This window comes from Rutidosis leptorrhynchoides, chromosome 9, assembly GCF_046630445.1.
Source record: "Rutidosis leptorrhynchoides isolate AG116_Rl617_1_P2 chromosome 9, CSIRO_AGI_Rlap_v1, whole genome shotgun sequence".
NCBI classification, from domain to species: Eukaryota; Viridiplantae; Streptophyta; class Magnoliopsida; order Asterales; family Asteraceae; genus Rutidosis; species Rutidosis leptorrhynchoides.
In genome coordinates this window covers 43,366,226-43,390,536 of record NC_092341.1, presented here as the reverse complement: position 1 = coordinate 43,390,536, position 24,311 = coordinate 43,366,226, and the positions used below count along the sequence as shown (strand labels likewise).

At 35.9% G+C, this 24,311-nt stretch overlaps 1 protein-coding gene across 1 annotated transcript in view; it reads left to right on the top strand.

Annotated features, from left to right (window-relative positions):
* The window catches only part of LOC139867985 (uncharacterized), a 37,071-nt gene extending 14,063 nt beyond the window's left edge, over window positions 1-23,008 (top strand). Inside the window, exon 2 of the mRNA XM_071856328.1 lies at window positions 22,541-23,008. Coding sequence (XP_071712429.1) covers window positions 22,541-23,008 — 468 coding nt within the window. The remainder of the gene's footprint in view (window positions 1-22,540) is intronic.
* The last annotated feature ends 1,303 nt before the right edge of the window (window positions 23,009-24,311 follow it).

The following is a 24,311-nucleotide window of genomic DNA, read 5'->3' as shown; positions in this document are numbered from 1 at the left end:
AACAGGAATCCTCATTCCAGTTATTAAAGAAGAAGTTAACGTCTACACCCATTTTGTCATTACCGGAAGGAAATGATGATTTCGTGATCTATTGTGATGCTTCACGCCAAGGTTTAGGATGTGTATTAATGCAACGCACAAAAGTCATCGCATATGCCTCACGACAACTAAAAATTCATGAAAAGAACTATACGACGCATGATTTAGAACTTGGAGCAGTAGTTTTTGCACTCAAAATATGGAGACACTATCTATATGGCACCAAGTGTACAGTGTACACTGACCATAAGAGTCTTCAGCATATTTTTGATCAAAAACAACTCAATATGAGGCAACGTCGCTGGGTAGAGTTGTTAAACGATTACGATTGTGAAATCCGTTACCACCCCGGAAAGGCTAATGTTGTAGCTGATGCCTTAAGTCGAAAAGAAAGAGTAAAACCTCTTAGGGTCCGAGCTTTGAATATTACAATTCGTACTGATCTCACAAAGCAAATTCAAGCAGCACAGTTAGAAGCTTTAAAAGAAGAAAACGAAAAAGGCGAAATGAGCAAAGGGTTAGAAAAACAACTTGAAGTAAAAGCCGATGGAACCCTGTATTTTGCTGGTAGGATATGGGTACCAAAACATGGTAACCTAAGACAACTAGTACTGGATGAAGCACACAAAACGAGGTACTCAATTCACCCAGGAAACGGGAAAATGTACCACGATCTCAAGAAGTTTTATTGGTGGCCTAATATGAAGACAGAAATTGCTACTTATGTAAGAAAATGTTTGACGTGTGCAAAGGTCAAAGCTGAGCACCAAAAGCCGTCAGGATTACTGCAACAACCGGAAATTCCGCAGTGGAAATGGGAAAGAATAACCATGGATTTCATTACGAAATTGCCAAGGACTGCAAGTAGTCATGATACTATTTGGGTGATAGTTGATCGTCTAACTAAATCAGCTCACTTTCTACCAATAAAGGAGACAGACAGTATGGAGAAATTAGCACGCCTATATTTGAAGGAAGTAGTTTCCAGGCATGGTGTACCCATCTCTATCATATCTGATCGCGACACCCGATTCACATCACGTTTTTGGCAATCATTACAAAAAGCATTGGGAACTCGATTAGATATGAGCACCGCTTATCACCCACAGACAGATGGTCAAAGTGAAAGAACAATACAAACATTGGAAGACATGTTACGGGCATGCGTGATTGACTTCGGAACCAGTTGGGATCGACACTTACCGTTGGTAGAATTTTCATACAATAACAGCTATCATACGAGCATCAACGCAGCGCCATTTGAAGCACTTTACGGTAGAAAGTGCAGATCTCCTATCTGTTGGAGTGAAGTAGGAGAAAGACAACTTACTGGACCAGAAATTATTCACGAAACCACCGAAAAGATCATTCAAATACAACAGCGATTAAAAACGGCCATGAGTCGCCAAAAGAGTTATGTTGATGTAAGAAGAAAACCGCTAGAATTTCAAGTGGGCGACAAAGTCATGTTGAAAGTGTCACCCTGGAAAGGCGTTGTACGATTCGGTAAACGAGGAAAGCTAAGTCCTAGGTACGTAGGACCCTTTGAAATCACCGAAAGAATTGGAACAATTGCTTATCGATTAAAGCTACCGCAAGAACTTAGTAGTGTTCACGACACATTTCACGTGTCAAATTTGAAGAAATGTTTAGCTGAAGAGGATGTCGTAATTCCTCTTGACGAATTACGAATTAATGATAAACTCCATTTTGTCGAAGAACCTGTCGAAATCATGGACCGTGAGGTCAAACAATTAAAACAAAGCAAAATACCGATAGTTAGAGTTCGTTGGAACGCAAGACGAGGACCCGAGTTTACTTGGGAACGTGAAGATCAGATGAAGCAAAAGTATCCACATTTGTTCACTGATATCGCTCATGAAACAGGTACTACTCAAAATTTCGGGACGAAATTTTCTTTAACGGGGAGGTACTGTGATGACCCGAAAATTTTTGACTTATTTAAACCAATTCTCTATACGATTTATTATTTTAACACGTTAAACAAAGTCTGTTAGATTGAGTCTCAAAATTTTAGAACTGTTACATATATACAATTACCTTTGACTACTCTCGACGATTCATGAACAATTATATGTATGTATATATATGTACAAGTAAAAACGACTTTTCTACAGTAAAAATTACTTTGCTACAGTAAAACACTATTTGCTACAGTGAAACCGTATTTTGCTACAGTGCTACAGTGAAAAACGAGTTTGCTACAGTGATTTGCTACAGTAAAACACTATTTGCTACAGTAAAACACTATTTGCTACAGTAAAACACTATTTGATGTCGACGAACTAGCAAACAAAAACAGAAAAGGCGGCCATGCGATCGCATGGCAAAAACACTGAAAACTCATGCGATCGCATGAGCTACAGTAAATCGAAAAGTATTATAAATACGCCAGATTCCTGCACGAACTCTTCACACTTAAATTTCTTTAATCAATTTTTATATTTATAATTATAATTATAATTTTAATTTAAGTTTAATAATAATAAAGTATATTCGAGGGTGTTTTAATTCGGGTTTCAAACCGCTTTAAGCTAAGGAAATATTGGGTATTGTTCGGGGTATTGTTCTTGAATCCAAGGCCAACCATACAGTCGTCTACCATCATTACGTCTACGCAATTTGCCTACAATATTGAATCGCAATATTGAACTGTGAGTTATAGTCTCCCTTTTTAAATACTTTAAATATTTTTGGGCTGAGAATACATGCAATTTATTTTAAACGCAATAAGACACAAGTACATACAAAATTCTACACTGAGTTAAACCGAAAATCCCTTAGCTTTGGTAACTAGTAGCTGCCAGTACATAGGATATGGACTGGTGGGCGCGAATAATTGTATATGGATCCATAGGGCTTGACATCCCCGTCCGAGCTAGAGCGCTAGCCTTTTAACGGACGTATGTTATTTGAGTTTAAGACACGTTGGTTTGCGTGTATTAAAACGAATGGGGTAATTATCACTATAGCGTTAAGTTTAGTTACCAGGGTGCTCTGTTACGTAGAATCTATTGATAAACTTTTGATGAAATCTTGTGGTCTATCTTTATATATGTTTATGACTCGAGCAATTAAACCTATAACTCACCAACATTCGTGTTGACTTTTTAGCATGTTTTATTCTCAGGTCCTTAGAATGCTTCCGCTGTGATGTGCTTGTTGCCTGCATGGAGTCTCTCATGCTTTGTACAAAGTTTATTGCATTCAAAATAAAACTGCGTTGTGTAATAAATAATTGGACTGTGAAGTCAACCTGTAAATTAAAGACTTATGTATTTTGGGGTTTTGCTTATACCTAAGCACTCGCCCACATGTTTATAACTTTCTATGTTTAGAAAGTCACTTATTTTAATGAATGCAATATTTTATCAAAACGTATCATATAGAGGTCAAAACCTCACTGTGGAATCAATGATTAACGTGCTGCGTCAATAGAGATTTTGACGGGTCGTTACACTTTTATTAGCCCACGATCTTTAAAGATGCCCATGATTTCGTTCGGACTTGTAAGGCATGCCAACGAACGGGTAACATCACGAAAAAGGATGAGATGCCTCAAACCGGCATCCAAGTTTGTGAAATCTTTGACATTTGGGGAATCGATTTCATGGGACCCTTTCCAAGTTCACATAAGTGCAAGTACATACTAGTAGCCGTTGACTATGTATCCAAGTGGGCTGAAGCAAAAGCTTTGCCTACAAATGATGCTAGGGTGGTGGTAAACTTCTTGAAAAATCTCTTCTCACGCTTTGGAATCCCAAAAGCACTCATATCCGACCGAGGAACACATTTTACCAACAACCTTCTTGAAAGGGTGTTGAAGAAGTATGGCGTAACTCATCGTTTCTCTACTCCGTACCACCCGCAAACAAGTGGTCAAGTGGAGAACACGAATCGTGCCTTAAAACGCATACTTGAGAAGACGGTTAATAACAACCCTAAAATCTGGCAACGCAAGTTAGATGACGCGTTGTGGGCTTTTAGGACTGCGTATAAAACACCAATAGGTACCACGCCATTTAGACTTGTATACGGTAAAGCGTGTCATCTACCTGTTGAAGTTGAACACAAGGCGTACTGGGCTATGAGAGAATGTAATACCGACCTTGTACAAGCCGGAGAAAATAAGTTATCACAACTTAACGAACTAGATGAATTAAGATTACAAGCCTACGAAAATTCTAAAACATATAAAGAAAAAACTAAAGTATGGCACGATGCACGATTAAAAAAGAAAGAATTTGAGCAAGGGGATAAAGTATTGGTATTCCAATCACGTTTCAAGTTTTCACCTGGTAAACTTAGATCCCGATGGAATGGGCCATATATAATAAAACAGGTTTTTCCATCTGGATATGCAGAGTTGTATGGTAAAGACGGCGGAACTTTCAAAGTGAACGGACACAGACTCAAGTTATACTTTGAAGAAATCAATACTACGGAAAGAGACGAAACCACCTTCTACCCTAAGGACAAATAAATTCAGGGTAACTCTAAGGTTTTAAACTCCATTCTCGATTTTTATTCTTATCTTTAAGAGTGGGGTTAGATTGGTCTTTCCCTAGCAGACCCTAAAGAACTAGTCTTCTCCCTCCATTCTACCTTTTTAATTTCTTTTGGTTTGTTTTTATTGTTTATTTTCAAGATGCGAGGTCAATATATCTACAACCACTTCATTTTAATATGCGATAAGATTTTACCAAGAGATGTGGTGTTAGATATTAAGAAAAGATGCGATGCGACGAGAAAAGGAGAAAGACAAGATTATAATGAGAAAAATTATGGAAAAGGCAAATCAAAATGCGCTAAAAGGCGTCGGGCACGTCAATTGGGTAAATGTGAAAAATGTGGAAAACCAGCTCACTCAGGAGATTGCCCAAAGAACCAAACGGACTCTAATTTCGAGTACGTAACTTTATGCCGAGAAGGGCCTTTCAAATGTTTAGAAGAAAACCTCTTAAACCCACGAGGTTACGCCTACGAGGCAATGGGAAGCGAAATTTCGCGACTCGACTACGAAGCGAGTCAACGTGGGTTCACTATCTAATTCTTTTTCTCGTCGATTGTATGTATGTGCATATTTTATTTTTATTTTTTTTTATTATTTTGTGTGTATTTAGTTTATATTTGTTTGCAGTGAGTTTTATAAAAAGGTCTACTATTTAAAATTGATTAAACTTGAATTTAACCTGTTTTCATTGAAAACGATAATGTTAAAGTGTTAAAACTGAATTATTGCTGTTCAAATTGCACGAAATTAATTGTTAAATTTTTAAGATATCATTTAAATAGTAAATCACGAAAACAAAATATAAAAAAATTCTTTCTACTAAATTGAGGTGAAACGCCTTGAGTTTAACTTGTTTCTTTGAAAATGAAAATGTTAGGTGTCACAACTGAATTTTTATTTTTCAAAAATTGTACAGAATATTTGTTAAATTCTAAAAGTCTATAGTAGATTGCAAAAATATACTCTTTTATCAATAACCGTAAAAATATATAACTTGTAAATCTTTGTCGTGGATAATGATAGGTTTGACAACCGATATTAATCTCTACCTAGACGATAGGAAACAAAGTTTTAAGTTTGAAAATTAGTTGATTTAAGGGTATATAACAAAAATAGAGTGAATTTTTATTTTTCATGTACTTGTTTTTATTTTATTTATTTTCGATAAAACTTTTAAAAACTTTAACTTTTAATTAATTGAATTTTATAAATTGAAGTTAACAATTTATAAACGGATTAAGATCAGGTGTAAAAACTGAATTTCCGTTACAAATATAAATTTTTAAAAGATATTTTAAATTCAATTGATTTTAAGTTATAAAAAATAGAGTGTTTTTATTTTATTTTAAATTTGTTTTCGAAAAACATTAAAAACTTTAACTATTAATAAATTAAATTTTATAAATTTATTTTTAAGATTTATAAACGGATAAAGAACAGGTGTAAAAACCGAATTTCCGTTACAAATATAAATCTATAAAAGATATTTTAAAACTTAATTGATTATAAGTTATATATAAAAAAAAAAAAAAAAATACAGCTGAAATTTAGCCTTACACGATTCGTGTACCCCTACACGATTCGTGTAAGGCCAAAAAACCTGAACATATCAGACGGGGCAGGGGACTGCTTCTCACACTTTATCCCTCCCCAATTTTTTTTTGCTGCGACGAACCACACACCCCAAAATCCTCAAAATCGCACCAAATACATAAATTAACACCTCCAATCTCCTCTAATTCTTCAATCTTTCATCATGCCAAGAGTGGTAAGGATTTTTAACCCATTTTAATTAGTGTTCTTCAAGTTTTTCATTATTTTTCTTTATAGTTATAATCCGAATTTTGTGCATGCTTGTGTTGATTTTTTCTTGATTATTGTTATATCTATGTTGTTAGTAATATGATAAACCCGATTAGCATAAGAAAATGATGTTTAATTGGTGTTTGCAAATTAGGGTTTATACCAAATTGGGGAAAATTGAGAAATTGAAACTAAAGTGTGTTAATTTGGTTATAATTAGTTGTTTTTGAGTATTTTGTTAGTATATAGAACTTGTGAACATGATTTTGATTGCTTGATTGTGTGATTTTTAATTTTAGCCTAAAATTGTTAACTTTTGATACTTTCATGAATCAAGTATGCGTTTGAATGATGTTAAGGATGATTTAGAAGCTGAGATATGCGCAATGTGATTGAATTGAAGTAAATATGCTTAGAAAAATTGCGTGTTTTCACTTGTGAATTAGACTTTTTATATGAAACTTGATTTTTGATTTGTGGTTTGTTTCTGCTTTGTTTTGAATTATAGAACTAAATCTCCCAAGTTTGTTGAATTAAATTGATTAAGGTGGTGTTGAAAACAAGTTGTTTGTTGAAATTAAAATCTTTGCTAACATTTACACATCCTATTGGGATGATTTCCTTGTTTTTAAAATGTTATGCAGGGACCAATTAGAATGAGGGCAGTTAACCAACAAGAGGAAGTTACGCCCGAAATGGAACAACAACTCTTGCAACTACACCCGATTCTACATTTCCCTATAGAATTAAGCCAAAGGGTACAAAAAGTTAAGGATTTACTTACTCTGGTAAATCGAACAATCAATCAAGTTTGCATTGTTGATTGGACTCCCCTAGGTCCCCCAGTTAATTTAGATACACAGATAAGGAATATTTTAACCCAAAGCTACACGGATGAATTTGGGGTAATTAGGTATTTTAATGACTGGGAGAGATTATTTCGTTTGACTGCTCCTGTATATAGGGAATTGTGTTTAGAATTTTACTCTACTGTTAGGATGAATACCCGCCCCACAACTGTCCAAGATACTAGTTTCCTACAATTCCGACTGGGTGGGGTTGATAGAGTAATGTCCCTAGGCGACATAACTATGGCCTTAGGGATTTATGAGGGTGATGATATGATTGCTCCAGGTTTTTGGGAATTTATATTTACAGGAGCTAGGTATTCAGGAGATTATGATTCTGTCAGCGTCTGGCGATCTTTTTCCGGAAGAAATTCATATACAGCAGGCCGAGAATCATACCTTAAGATCCAAGATATTCGCTATCGATTAATTCATAAATTTATAGCGAACACGATTAACCAAAGGGCATTCCTTACTACAGATAGGATTAATTATGTCGACCTTTGGTATTTGGATGTTATTAGAGATAGGGAAACTAATATTAGTATACCCTATGGAGTGGCCTACTTTTTGGCCAATGTAGGTAAGGGTGCTCGAAGAGACAGTGACATATCGGGGGGTCACTATATCACGTGTTTGGCATCCTGGTTCGATATCAACCCGAACGACTTCGCACCTCCAATCCAACCAATAAATCAACAGGTTCGCACTTTAGGATTGGATGTGTATAGGACTGCTAAGGCCATACGTGTGAGGGCTGGGGTGATTAGTTTAAGGCCACAGGAAGTTGCGCCTCAGGAACCCATGGAAGAGGATGACGAACCCGAGAGGGAAGCCAGGAGGAGACGACGAGAGACAGATCAGGCTAGCTCGTCTCATACAGGTACTTCTGATTTCGATATGCTCCAAAACTCGTTTAACGCATTGAGTTTAGATGTACGTAATTCATATCAAAACTGGGGAGCGAGATCAGAAGATCAGTACACTGCTTTATCTCGGCAATTAGGGGACATTAGGCATACCCAGCTAGATCAATATAATATGCTGTCCAACATCCGATATGATCAGAGGGGAATGGGAAATCAATTTGAGTGGGCGCACCAACAGGCATATCTATACACGTCTAACCCGCAAGCTTACGCACCCTCAGCCTTTCCATCATATCCCCCATGGCAATCACCCGATGACCCTCTACCTCCACCCTATGACCATAACGCCGCCATTGCCGCGAGTCAGGATGCATATAGGCGTTTCTACGAGGAACAACGCCTAAACGAGCAGCGGCAACGACAGCAGCAGGAGGAGGGCGAACGAGGAGGCCCATATTGGAGCCCATTTGATTAGTTCTAGTTCTATTGTTTTGAACATTTACATTTTTATTTTTATGGTTTGTAATAACATAATTTTTTGGTGTGTATTGAAACTTATTATGTTTTTATTTTTTATATATTAGCAAGAAAATATAGTGTGGGGTAAAAAAATGTGTTGTACGATTGAATTAAAACCCCATATTTTGTGTGTTTTTAACATGGTTTTGACAGGTACAGACGAAAATGCAATTAGACGAAACGAAACATCAAATTACATTGTGATACAAACATTGGATATGATCATAGGTAAAACAATTTGAAAATCCAAATCGGTTAACAAAGGAAGTTCCAAATACTCTACACTTTTTGTCCTCTCAAATTTATACATTATTATCTGATTTTATGTAATGAGGGCATTACATAATCTTAAGTGTGGGGTGGGAATATATAAATTCTCGAGAACTAATAAGTTGGTGATTTTTATCAAGATTTATAAAAATTTTAAACAAATATATCAAATGAATTTTTAGGGTAACTACGAGCGATTAAAGCATAGGTGTCAAAAACCGAAATTATCGTCTCAATACATTAAAAACGCATAAGTTATTTGTTTAAAACTTATAAAAGAAAACCATTTATAACAAGAATTTATAAAACCTTATGTTGAGAACCATATATCACATGTTTCTATGAAGTTATTGCAGATATCATTGCTTTGGAACGTATAAACCTGAATATTCCACTATTACGAGTAATAGAGGATGAATCAAGTCCATCCCGTAAGGAAGTAAGGTCTTCCAAATTGACACACTTGCTAACTTTTGTTAGAAGATGTAGTCCAGAACAGCTGTAGGTTGACGAAAAATCTTGAAAAGTCATCCCTAAAATCGGCTGGAAATCCACCTAACCTCAGCATCAAACAGGGTTTTTGGTGGTCAGACTTATCCTAACCATGAGAAGGATATGTCCCGTACAATGGGGGGGCACAATGCAAATTAGCTTTTAAGACTAATGAATCTAATCCCCAGATGGATGATCTCCGTAAAGATTAACCGCATCTATGTTTGACCGCGGTCAACATACATATGCCATAACAAATTGAGGTGTGCAAACTCATGGTTCACCGATGATATTTGGACACGATATAATTTTGTTCTAAAACTTATGCTATTTTATGAATTATATTTGTGTAAAACCATTTTTTGGACATTCGGCTTCAAGTTCCATGATACTACAATCATGGGGGCGAATAGCTTGCTAATCGCCGACTGAGACTACGGTTTTCAGTTACCCTCAACCGGAATTTGAGGTTAAAACCGGAAAACGTGTCTAGTGTAAAAACTAGCATGACATTTTATAAAAATCATAAAACGTTTTCACAAGGTCCAATTTTCCCTAAGGATCCAAATTTTTAAACCCTAATCACGAGTTTCATGTTTGTTTCTGTTGTCAGAATTTCATTTCGTGTGGTGTGCGTGTGATCCAATAAATACTGTGTTGTGTAATATATTTCATGTAGCGTATGTTTCATTTCGTGTAGTGTGTGTTGTGTGATCTAAATGTTCGATAAGAAAGATATATAATGTTCTAACTCTGTTAAAAGATGTAATTGCTTGAGGACAAGCAACGTTCTAGTGTGGGGTATTTTGATATTGCTCTAAACATACATATTATTCGACGCAATATCACTTATATTTCATAGGTTTTTATCATCTACAAAGACATTCAATTCGCATTTCACAAGAAAAACGACAAAAGTGGATAAGAGCTTGCTATTTGAAGATTCGACGATAAAACGATAGTTGTAACCAAATTTATATCAAGAAACGTTTATCCGAATTAAAGTACAAGATAAAAGAAGAAAAGAGTTCAAATAAGAAGTGCCAAATCAGTACACGTCAATACGGGATCAACAAAGAACAACTGAAAAAGAAAAATGAAGAAAATTGCTGATTACTCTTACACGAATCGTGTATAGCTACACGAATCGTGTAGATTATTGTTCTTACACGAATCATGTATCCCTACACGGTTCGTGTAATGTTAGGCCAAACAGTTTCCAGAAACGTGCAAATGGGGCGGCCACTTTATGATTTTTAAAACAATTCTTTTCTTAAAATGAGCTACAGCAAAGAATCAACATGTTCACCTACTACTACTTGGATCAGTTTAAATACGGAGTACTATCAAGAGTTGAAGACACACATATTTTCATACAATTATTATACGCAAGTTATTATTCTGTAATTTTTATTACTCTATTAGTTCAAGGTTAAAAATAGTTGTACTATTTAGGGGTATTGTTCGTGATTAAGGGTATTATTGTACGCGTGAAAGGGGTGTTATTATTGTAATTTTTCTACCGTTTGAAGTTAATACAAGTGAAGATATTTTAGTAAGTTTACTCTGTTAAAATTAGCGTTGTTATTATGTTTGCATATCTATATTTTTATGTCTACCTTAGTGTAATGAATAGCTAAATTTCCCTAGTGTTTGCTTAAATGTAGAGCCCCTAGTGAAATGGATTGTTACCATTAGTAAAAGTTAAAATGTAACTTTAGTATTTTTAATATTGAGCCTAGTTAAAAGAACCATTTTTTTGTAATTAGGTATTTAACCCTTGCCACTTAATTTATTAAATTTAAATAACGAAAGTTGTTTTTATTTACATAAATTGAGCTTCAACATTAAAAATGATCTAGACGAATTTATGGATAAGTTATTGACACCAATTTAGAAATAAACTTCGGTGGTTTGGGTGATATCAATAAGTTATATGAAGGTGAAATTATAAAAAGGGAAACCGTTATAATTTAGGTATTGGCGAAGGTCAAAACTAGGCTAGGTCTCAATTTAAATACTTAGGGAATAGTAGCTTTCTAAAAAGAATCCAATGAAAATTAGATTTTATTTAGTTAAGTTGTAACTTTATATTTATTCGAGAGAAAAATGTAAAGTTTGATACTAGAACATTTTAAATAGGGCGTAAAACTTAAAACAATCCATGGACCTAGGGGTGACACAATTAAGTAAACACTCCCAATTATCTTATTTATATTTGTTATAAAAGTATTATTAAAATTATTTACGAATTATCTTTTTAAAATATAAAAAAATACATAAAAACAATTATTTTTCGTAACAGTAATCTGTCACATCTTTTTACTCATACACGAATCGTGTATAGTCACACGAATCGTGTAAGGCTCTGACGCGGCTACAGTACAGCTAGGGTTAAATTTAGGGTTTTAATTATTTAATTATATATATTTAGGTTATTAGTTATTTTAATTAAGTTAATTAGTTTTACTTATTATAAAATACCTTAATAAATGTTTTAATCTTAAAATTAGTATTAATTATTATAAGTTTATAAATTGTAACTAGTTTATAATTAGTAAATTAATTAAATTCCTTTTAATTTGTATTAGTTTTACTAAAAATGCATTTTAGTTAATTTAAATAAGTTTCTATTATAATTGCTCAAAACAAAATTCTAAATATATAGTTTCATTAAAAATTACTATTTTACTAATTACCATTTAGTAACATAATTAATGCATCATAATTAGTTTATTTTCATTTAGTTCCTTTTTAAGTTAATTTTTATAATCTTGTAATTTTATTTAGTAAATTAGTTTTAGTTATTTTCTTTTACTGTTATTTTACAATTGCCTAATCCAAAACCCCCTTTAATTAAGTTTGACATCAAAGACTATTAAAAACCATTAAACACTCCATCTCCCTGTGGAACGAATCGGATTTACCAACAAACTAAACTACACGGATAGGACTAGTTGCCTATATATATGTGTGAAATCAACCTAAAATCTATAAAATACCACATATACAATAAATCAATTCGTGTAACAAAACAACTCAAATCCGTTCATAAATAAAGGTTACGTTTCCGCACATCAGGGTCATTTCTGGAATCACTCTTATTGTTGGGTCCAATAACCCTAACATGTTGAGATCAACAAATCAGTTTTGTGTCATGTAACTTTAATGTCGATACTACCAACCATGTTGTTTTCGAATGCCAAACTGCTTTGGACATTTGGAGAAGAGTTCGTATTTGGGTAGACTTGTGGATTTGCAGTTTTTAAAGAGTGGTTCGAATGGATTAATTAGTTCGATAGTTAGCTTTAGAGATTGAAAGTAAAAGACAAGCTCTACACGATTTTTGCAGCGGTCGTATAGCACATATGGAGATTCATAGCGTCTTATTTCAACCTCCGATAAAGAAAAATCTCATTTTTTATTCTATTTGTTTTACGTCTTATAGTTGGTTTAGTAGCAGAAATAAATGTAATGTTTCGTGCAACTCATAGCATGTAAAGTCATTGTAATCGTTGACTTTTTCTAACTTCTTGCTAGGAGGGTCTTATATTTTTTTTTTAATATATTGAGTTGTTCCTAAAAAAAAAAAAAAAAAAAAAAAAAAAAAAAAAAAAAGTAGTAAATCATATATTAAATTATTATGTGATCTTTATCTCTCTCTTCCTTCTAATTTTAAGTTTCTAAAAAGACACTCAATAAAATAAAATCAAATACTCCGTATTATACTTTACTTTGTATTTTATAATGATAATGATCACTAGCGAAACTTGAACATAAATATCCAGGAGCGAAATTTACATGGAGACATTTTATACATATTTTCACTTTTAAAAAATAATATTGATCCTCATTATAGATCATCTAAGTTAATTTCTCGAATTTAACCATAATTACGTTGTTTAAAATTGATTGTAGATGTAAATGATCGAGAGATATAAAAATGATAAGTAAGTTGTATATAAATGCAATGTGTGCGAGTCTTTACGAGTTTGGTTTTATCTTCTGCATACAAACTTTAATTTAGTTGATTAAAAAACACAAATATTCGTAATTTAAATGACTACAAATTTCATAACTTACTCAAAATTTAGTAAAAACAATTACCCCTCTCCGCCTTATAAAAGTTGCCCCTCATAATCATAATAATGATAATTTTACATTCTAAAACAAGAGTATTTATTATTTCCATGTTTTTTCTTAGGCAATAACAAAGATCATGTGGCAGCGGCGTAACATAGGCGATAGCCGAGAAAGGGTGTTAGTCCTATCTGTTTTTTTTTTTTTAAATTTTTTTACACTAAAACTTTTTTTTATTAATAAATAAAGTTTGTTTTAATGTTTACCTTCACCACTAATTTCGCCTTAGGTTCAAGTGGCTTATTAACGGATAACCTTGTTCACCAAGGTGTATTATTCTTGTTCTACAAGATTGCATTGTTTTAGAAAATATATTTTATCCTAATTGTATTAACATCCTAGTCTAATTATAACTCCGGTAAGTGTATTAACACATGTAATACCTTATCAATGCAATTGGTTTTTTACGTTTTGCTCTATGCATATACTGTTATACAAGTTCGCCATTGTACATCGCGTGGACATAGGGAACACTACTTATTCACCTAACTACTCATCCAACTTCTTCCGAGTTGTTACATTACAAACCAATCTATAGTTTCTATTATATTGCTAAAATGATGATGTCATTATTATGCTACTTCTTTTGTTAAGAAAAAAATCAAAAAGAAAAAGAAAAAAAATCTAAGCATGGTGGGTGATGTCATTAATCTAAATAATTTTGAATACAAGGACTACTTATTCACCTAACTATTAATTATTTTAATTATTAAAATTAAATTATTAAAATTAAATTATTTTAATTAATTATTTATAAAAGTTAGGCAGGAGGAAACCAATTCAACATTTATATTTTAATTTACACTTTTAAAATACAAGGACAATCAATATTATCTCTTATGACTGGATGCGGATTGTTAAATATGCATTTTAGGTGTTTGATGAAATGTTCAGCTTACGAGTTTCTTAGTCGTACTATGTGGTTCCACGGGTCATTAAACTAAATAACTTTAACATTTACGTTCACTTAATACCTATCATTTAACTGTTTCGTTTAAACAAACCCGTGATTCTACGGGTCATTTCACTAGTAAATATAATATTTCATTAAAATTTCTGTTCTTATTAATATTACTATGTGTTATATCAAACCATACATTAAATTTGCTGTTTTGTCTTTTTTAAGAAAAGAACATATTAAATCTAAAGTTGCACACTCACTACGATAGCTAAGTTCACTTCCACATCAATGAATTTCATAATCCAAATGACATTTATCAAAAGATGATGCTTTGAGTTATAGTTTAATAATAATTTTTTCAACCCTTAGAACATAGAAGTGCACAATCTCTAACAAAAGATTATAAACAAATAATACTGTAATAATTAATAATCAATTAAATTAAATGAGAAGGCTAAATGTACTCCTTCAATTACATTATAGGCTTATTATATTTAATAATTTATAAAGTCATTTGAATCAATTGTCAAGTACAAATCATGTAACGTTCAAGATTAAATTAATTGGGTTATTGACTACAGGGTTACCAATGTGCACAATTCACTTGGTTACGGGTCTCGTCGCTCGAAGAGCTCGTCACCCACACACAATGTGGTTGTTGCTAACTTTCTATAAAAGTTTTCTCTACGAACCCGAAAGAGTACGAATATTCAATTTTAATATTAGCTTTCATTTGAACTTAATAAAGAATAAATAAAAATATTCTTTTTAAATATCAAATTTTCTTATAATTTTTGATATTAGCTATTAATAATATTAATTTATTATGTTAACTTTGAATTATTATAAACAAAAATTAAGTTATGTATGATATGTTTAAATGTAAATATAGGGTTTAAATGTGGGATCTTTAAAGGCCAAAAATTTGACATTGTCGTGCAAATGGTGGTGGAAATTTAGAAAAAACTAGTGAAATAACCCGTAGAATCACGAGTTTGTTTAAACGAAACAGTTTAATGATATGTTTTAAGTATTAAGTGAACGTAAATGCTAAAGTTATTTAGTTTAATGACCCATAGGGAAACAGAGTCCGTTGAAAAGCAATTAATTAATAAGATTTAATTTTAATTCAAAATTATTTAGATTAATGACATCACCCACCATGCTTAAATTTTTTTCTTTTTCATTTTGATTTTTTCTTAACAAAGGAATTAGCCTAATAATGACATCATCATTTTAGGATTTTAATATTAACTATAGATAGATGAGAACGTATTGTGAGTTCGTATCATTAAAAGTATTTTTTTGGCGAGAAGGGGGTTAGGAGTTGATTCATACAATAATCCTAGATCAAGGAATTTTACATGGAAACACAGGTGGGGATATTGATGTCTTAGGCATTATGTTCTAAAAGTCATTTAATTAAGCAATTGTTGATGGGAAGCTTAACACATTTTTGGGAAGAGACTTGTTTTGCAAATTCTATGTTTAAAGATAGGTACAAGCGGTTGTACATACCAAAGGGTCATTGCCTGACAGTATCGAGGTGCTCAATTGAACTTGAGGTCATGAGTTCAAGTTCTGTAGTGGACATTATGTTTATACTTGTGTAAAAACTCGTGTTGAATGTATGTGTTTGTCTTTAAAAAACAAGCAGATGTAGAGACTTGAGTTGGGTTAAGAGGCACTAGTATCTGACTGATTGCTCAATATTGCTCAATTCTGAGCTAGGGATTAATTTCACATGGAGTTTGGTCTCGAGAGTTATCGGGAAGGCTTGAAGGTGAACTACAAAATCTAAAAAATTATCTCTCTAATTTAGCTTCTGGCAGTGGCAACAATGATAATTGGGAATTGTTGGGAAGAGATGATCGCCTGGACGTTGGGAGATACAAATTTGAGAGAAAAACAACTCTATTACTCACAAGAATAGATTTACAGAGTATTACAAAACTCTTACAAAAAAAAAAAAAACTCTCAAACTCACACACACTCTCAAGGTTGTGATTACACTTCTCTGGGTGATTTTGGGATGATTTACAACTGAGGTTTGCACCTCTATTTATAGTAAAAATTCTATGGCCGTGGAATGGTGTGAACGGAGAAGGTTGGCGGCCGTCATCGTTATCAACTTTGCTACTTCCATATGAATTGTCAAGGTTGCCTACTTTGAATATCTAGAAGGTGGGCTTCTAGATTGTAGGCTGAAAATCTTCAATTCTCCCCCTCCAGCTGAATCCACAAACATTCCAGTTATGTCTCTGCATAACTCCAACTTCTCTCGAGTCACCACATTTGTTAACATATCCGAAGGATTCTCCTTTGTATGGATCTTCACTAGTCTCAACAGTTGTCGATCAATTACCTCGCGTATCCAATGATAGCGAATATCAATATGTTTTGTACGGGAATGGTACATGGAGTTCTTGCTCAAATCTAGAGCACTCTGACTGTCACAATGTACCTTGTACTCCTTTTGCTTGATTCCAAATTCTTGCAGATAACGCTTTAACCACAACATTTCTTTTCCAGCTTCTGCGGCAGCAATATACTCTGCTTCAGTTGTGGATAATGCAACACACTTTTGTAGTCTTGACTGCCATGAAATAGCTCCTCCTGCAAAAGTGTAAATGAATCCTGAAATAGATTTCCTACTATCAGGATCTCCGGCCATATCCGCATCTGTATAGCCTTCCAAGATTGGATTAGCTCCCCCGTAACAAAGACATAGATTCGTTGTACCTTTAAGATATCTGAGAATCCATTTTACCGCATTCCAATGCTCTTTCCCGGGGTTGGAGAGAAAATGACTCACCGTTCCCACTGCATGAGCAATATCGGGCCTTGTACACACCATCGCATACATCAAACTTCCAACTGCTGAAGAATATGGTACTGAAGACATCTTCCCGATCTCTTCCTTGGATGAGGGACAAGAATTCTTGCTTAACTTGAAATGGTTGGCTAATGGAATGCTAACAGGTTTGGCATTGTTCATATTGAAACGTGAAAGCACTCGTTCAATATACTTCTCCTGAGATAGCCATAACCTTTTATTCTTCCTGTCTCGGGTTATTTGCATTCCCAAAATCTGTTGAGCCTGTCCTAAGTCTTTCATGTCAAAAGACTTCGAGAGTTCCTTCTTCAGCTGGTTGATCTTCGTTGCATCTTTTCCTACGATCAAAATATCGTCTACATATAGTAGAAGAGCAACGAAATCTCCTCCAGAAAACTTCTGAATGTAGACACACTCATCTGCTGCAGTTTTCTTGTACCCTTGACTCACCATGCATGAATCAAACTTCTTGTACCACTGCCTAGGTGTCTGCTTCAAACCATATAAACTTTTCTTCAGCTTGCATACGAGGTTATCTCCTGAAACCTCAAAACCTTCCGGCTGCTCCATGTAAATTTCTTCATGTAAATTTTCATGAAGAAAAGCTGTCTTTACATCCATCCGTTCAAGCTCCAAGTTCATACTTGCGACCAATCCAAGTATGACTCTAATTGAAGTCATCTTGACTACTGGTGAAAATATCTCGTCAAAATCATTCCCTTTCTTCTGTTGGAATCATTTGACTACAAGTCGTGCTTTGTATTTCACCACTTTTCCACTGCCATCCTTTTTCAGCTTGAACATCCATTTGTTTTTCAGTGCCTTCTTCCCTTGTGGAAGTTCTACGATCTCATAAGTCTGATTTTTCTGCAGAGAATCCATCTCATCCTGCATTGCGAGCAACCATTTTTCTTTGTCCTTATGAGATATTGCTTCATGAAAACTCTGTGGTTCTCCATCTTCAGTAAGTAGAAGGTACTCGGATTTCGGATATCACCTCGATGGAATCCGACCTCGTTCAGATCTTCGAACTTCAGGAATATACTGAGGAGATCCACCATCATCTTCGCCTTGTGATGGTCCTGGAATGTCTGGCAGATGGGGTTGTGGCTCCCCCTGCTCAGCACCGTCATTTTCCTCATTATCTTCTACTTCCGGTATTTCATCTTGCACTGCATGTTCATTTCTCATAAATGATTCTGTTGTTACCTCTGGCACCTGAGTGACAACATTTGATTTCTGAGATATTGTAGGCTTTTCAATATCTTCTATTGTCTGGCTTTCATGGAACACCACGTCCCTACTTCTGATCACCTTTTTCTCCTTTGGATCCCATAATCTGTATCCAAATTCTTCATCTCCATAGCCTATGAATATGCATGGAGTAGTCTTTACATCCAGCTTCTGTCTGAGCTCGTTGGATACATGTGCGTACGCCAAACATCCAAATACTCTTAAGTGAGAGTATGATGGATCCTTTCCAGACCAAAGTTTCTCCGGAACTTCAAAATTCAGTGGTACTGATGGAGATCGGTTGATCAAGTAACATGCGGCTCTGACTGCTTCTCCCCAGAATGGCTTTGGCAGCTTAGCCATACTGAGCATGCTCCGAACACGTTTCATGATTGTTTGGTTCATTCTTTCTGCTATACCATTGTGTTGAGGGGTACGTGGAACTGTCTTCTCATGTCGGATGCCATATGATCTGCAATAGGCATCGAACTGCCTGGAAGAGTATTCACCGCCGTTGTCGGATCGAAGACACTTTAACTTCTTTCCTGTCTCATGTTCTACCATGACATGGAACTGTTTGAAGTAATCGAAAACTTGGTCCTTCGTTCACAAGAAATATACCCACACCTTTCGAGAAGCATCATCGATAAATGTTAGAAAGTATCGGTTGTCGCCGATTGATTCAACCTCCAAGGGACCGCAAACATCAGAGTGTACCAGACTAAGTAACTCTGATCTTCTCGTTGAAGAGGAATTAAACGAGACTCTATGCTACTTACCAAACAGACAATGATTGCAAGAATTTAGTGCAGCGTCCTTGTCTACATTGATAAGTTCCTTCTTTATTAGGGTAGACAACCCTTTCTCACTCATGTGACCGAGTCTCTGGTGCCATAAATTTTGTGATGCCTCCTTTTCTGTAACATTAATGCTGTCTGTGCAGATCTTCACATAAGTCTTGTACAGTGTGCCACAAATGTGTCCTCGAGCGACTATCATAGAGCCTCTTGACAACTTCCATGTGCCTCTACTGAAATGACTATCATAGCCCTGTTTATCGAGAGCTACCCTAGAAAGTAGATTCAGCCGAAGATCTGGCACATGGCGGACATCCTTCAGAGTGATTGTGCACCTGGAACTTGTCTTTATCTTGACATCACCAATTTCGACAATCTCAGCGAAACTGGAATTTCCCATCTTCACAGCTCCAAAGTCTCCAGCTTTGTATGTTGTGAAGTATTCCTTGTATGGAGTCACGTGGTAGGAAGCTGCAGTATCTACCACCCATTATGTTTCTTCTCGTGAGATGTGAAGGCATGTCTCATCATGGGTTGAACAATAAGCTACATCACCAGAGATAGTCACTAATGTTTCTCCACTCTTATTCTTCGGCTGTGAACTGCTTTGACCTTGTTTCTCTTTCAATCTATAGCAGTTCTTCTTCATATGTCCCTCTAATCCACAATGATGACATTTATATGTTGGTTTTTTGCCATCAGCTGACATGCCCCTGCTCTTGCTTCTGCCTCTCCATTTATTTTTGCTACTCATTCGCTGTCTCCCCCGATTCTCTGTGACAAAGGCATGGGTCTGATCTGTGCCCATGTCTTTTCTCCTTGCCTCTTCACTGAATAGGGCATCCTTGACCATTGACATGGTAAGTTTGCCATTCGGGGCTGAGTTGCTGAGTGTTACTACCAGCGTTTCCCAACTACCGGGAAGAGAACTAAGTAGCAATAGCACCTGAACTTCATCGCCAAGAGGCATCTCTACAGACGATAACTGGTTGACCAAGCTCTGGAACTCACTGGTATGCTCAGCAACTGAAGTTCCACTTTTGAGCTTCATGTTGACTAAACGCCTCATCAGTAGGGCTTTATTCCGAGCAGTCTTGGCCTGGTACATGTCCTCCAACTTTTTCCAGAGGTCATATGCGTCTGTCTCTTGTGCAATATGGTGGAAGACACTATGATCAATCCATTGATGGATCTAACCAATAGTTTTTCGGTTTGATTTCTTCCACTCTTTCTCTTTGGCAGAATCAGGGTTTATACCCTTCAATTCAATAGGATCGAACAAATCCTTACAGCTGAGGAGATCTTCCATCCGAGGTTTCCACAGCGTGTAGTTTGTGGCTGTGAGCATAATCATAGCTCCCGAAGATGATGTTGACTCTTCTGTGGACATTATCACTTTACAATTGATTTTTCAACACTAACGGGGTTGAATTTTAGAAAACAGATATCATCGTTACGTCCGGAACGGTTGAAACTGGTGGAATAGACACTTCGCGGCTTAAATTCCACTTATGGGGCAAAATTATAATTTTTATAAACTTCAGGGACCAAAAAATGAAATTCTGAAAATTTCAGGGATCAAATTGTAAAATTTCAGAATTGCTACAATACTGCTACAGTACTGCTACAGGAACTTGCTACAATGCCGCCAGCTGCTACAGTGAATTGCTACAGGACTGCTACAGTGATCGTCTTCTCCGGCGAAAATTCCGGCACCGGTCGTCTTCTCCGGCGAGTTGACCAAACTTTGACCGCATTTTCTGGGCTCGTTATAACTCCGTTTAAGTCGCCGTTTTTTGTGGTGGACTCGGTTCGACGAGACGAATCCAATGGTACACTCAAAATTGAATTTTGAGAAAACTTCAGAAGACCCAAAAACTCAACCAACGTCTCTAACCAAGCTCTTGATACCACTTGTTAGGAAGAGAGGATCGCCTGGACGTTGGGAGATACAAATTTGAGAGAAAAACAACTCTATTACTCACAAGAATAGATTTACAGAGTATTATAAAACTCTTACAAAAAAAAACTCTCAAAGTCACACACACTCTCAAGGTTGTGATTACACTTCTCTGAGTGATTTTGGGATGATTTACAACTGAGGTTTGCACCTCTATTTATAGTAAAAATTCTATGGCGGTGGAATGGTGTGAACGGAGAAGGTTGGCGGCCATCATCATTGTCAAGGTTGCCTACTTTGAATATCTAGAAGGTGGGCTTCTAGATTGTAGGCTGGAATTCTTCAGGAATAATAGTTCTCAAGCAATGAATCTTCGTCTACAAAGATATTATCCTACATGGTTGATCAATGAATTCTACCTATTGGATCTACTATCACTATTCAAACTTTTTGGAACAAATTAATTCCTTCAAAAGTGGGATTGTTTATATGGAGAGTTAGAAGATTTAAGATCCCGATTCAGTGGCGGTTCTACGAATGGTAGTTAGTGGTGTCACTGGATAAAGATTCAAATTTTTTTCTACTAGATGACTTATTTTAGTTGTGTCACACAAAAATATTTACACCATCCACTGTTGTCACTAGTTAAAAACCCCAAAATATTTCCACTACATCGCGTATTTCAGAGGTGTCCCGTGCTACCACTAAATTCTATATAGGTCCACCCCTGTCCCTTTTAGAGTTGAGCTTGATAAGCGCGATGTAGACTTAGATTGGTAAGATGTCCGGTTTGTGATGATAACATTCAGACAATTGAACATGCGTTAATTCATTGCAAAAGGGCTTCCGGAGTGTGGCCCGAAGTTTTCAAATCGTGGAAAATTAGAGCTCCATCCGATCTTAGCATTAATAACCTCTGCCAAGGTAACGAGCACAACTTTCGGTCGAATTTGGGCAAGGGCAAGCGGTAGAGTGGGAGGGTGGCTACGTAATCTGAAAACATAGAAATGAAGTTCTACACGAAAAGAGTAATCTGAGTAGTGCGTCGATCCTCAACAAGATTCAAATTCTGTCACGTCTATGGTTCACGAACAGGTTGAAACAATACAACATATTAGCATATTTGGTTATTGAGTCTGATGTCGTTTGATGCAGTTAATACTTAATACTGACATAGCAGGTGTTGGCTAGCTACTCCCTCCGTCTCATAATAAATGTCATGTTTTGACTTTTCAAAGTCTTTATTTCTCATCTTTAACTTTATATATAGTTATTTGTAATATATAATATTTGATAAAAATTATATGAGTAGGTTAGGTTATAACATATTCCTTTTTTTTAGCTTGTTTTGGTGTATAGGTTAATATAGACCCTACACTTACTTATGGTTACTTGAGGTCATGTCCTTATACTTTAGGGGTTGGTAGACCTAGAGGGGTTAGAAGCGGTAGTATGGTAGCCACCCTTGGTAGGATTAGAGTGGGTAGTTGGAATATAGGAACCTTGACGGGCAAGAGGATTGAGCTCGTTGATACCTTTCTTAAGAGTAATGTGGACATAGTGTGTGTTCAAGAGACTAGATGGAAGGGTGAAGGGGCGGTAGATATTAAGGACTATAGGTTGTGGTACTCGGGTTCTAGGATAGCACGGAACAGGGTAGGTATCTTTTTGGGAAAACTAAATAAGGATAACGTTGTTGACGTGGGTAGGTTTAGCGAAAGGATTATGTCTGTTAGTCTAATTATTAAGGAGGAGACTTTCACGGTCATTAGTGCATACGCACCTCACGCGGGTTTAAGTGACGCGGAAAAGAAGATTTTTTGGTAATTGTTAGATGAGGTAGTGAGGGGGTGCCCAGCTGACCATCGACTGATTATAGGGGTTGATTGAATGGACACATAGGAGCAGAGGCAGAAGGTTAAGAGGGAGCCCATGGGGGCTTTGGGTTTGGTCCTAGAAATGAAGAAGGGCGCTCAATTCTTGAGTTTGGCATTGCCCACGAGATGGTTGAAGCAAACTCTTTCTTCAAGAAGAGGGATGCTCAGTTAGCCACTTTTCATAGCGGGGGTCGTAACACGCAGATTGACTTTTTGCTTCTTCATAAGGGAGAACTTAGGACATGTAGGGAATGTAAGGTCCTTCCGGCCTTACGTGCTCCTCCCAGCATAAATTGTTGGTTATGGACCTAGTCATTAGGGGAAGAGTTGGTAGGAGGGCCATGGTTGTGCAACCTAGAATTCTTTGGAAGAACCTGCATGGAGCGAATGCAGATACTTTTAGAGCGACTGTTGCTGATAGATTGAGTGTAGAAGGTGATAATGTAGCCCTTAATGACATAGACCAGATATGGAACCGCATGGCGTCCACTATCAGGGATGTGGCGAAAGAGGCCTTAGGGGTGGAAATAGGGACATCGAGAGCCCATAAGAGTAGTAGAGAATCGTGGTGGTAGTAGAGAATCGTGGTGGCTTAGTGACGATGTCTAAACGAAAGTCGCGTTAAAACATACAAGGTTTAGGGAGCTCATTACTTTTGGAGAAGGGACACCGACAGAGAGAACTAGGGTAGAAGAAAGATATAAAGAAGCTTAAAGAGAAGCAAAGAAGGCTGTAGCAATTGCAAAAGACAAAGCATATGAAGATCTATAGAGGAAACTAGACTCTAAAGAGGGAGCTAATGACATATATAGGATAGCTAAAGCTAGGGAGCGAAGAAGTAGAGACTTAGTTAACGTCAAATTTATTAAGGATGAAGCGGGTCAAAGTATAGTGAGAGAAGACCTTATTAAGAAAAGATGGGAAGAGTATTTTTGCATCCCTTTTCGGTAGGGAAAGACCCGAGCGGAACGGGGAACTCCACGAGGTTTGTGAGTATCAAAACAACTGTTTCTACACGAGGATTAACCAGGAGGAAGTTAGATCGTCCCTACAAAAGATGGGGAGAAACAAAGTAGTAGGACCAGACCAAATTCCAATTGAGGCGTGGAGGTGCCTTAGAGACGATGGGGTTAGTTGGTTGACAAACCTTTTCAATACGACGTTTAGAAGTGCAAAGATGCCTATGGAATGGAGACTCAGTGAGGTTATTCCCATTTATAGGAACAAGGAGATGCGCAAATATGTAGTAATTA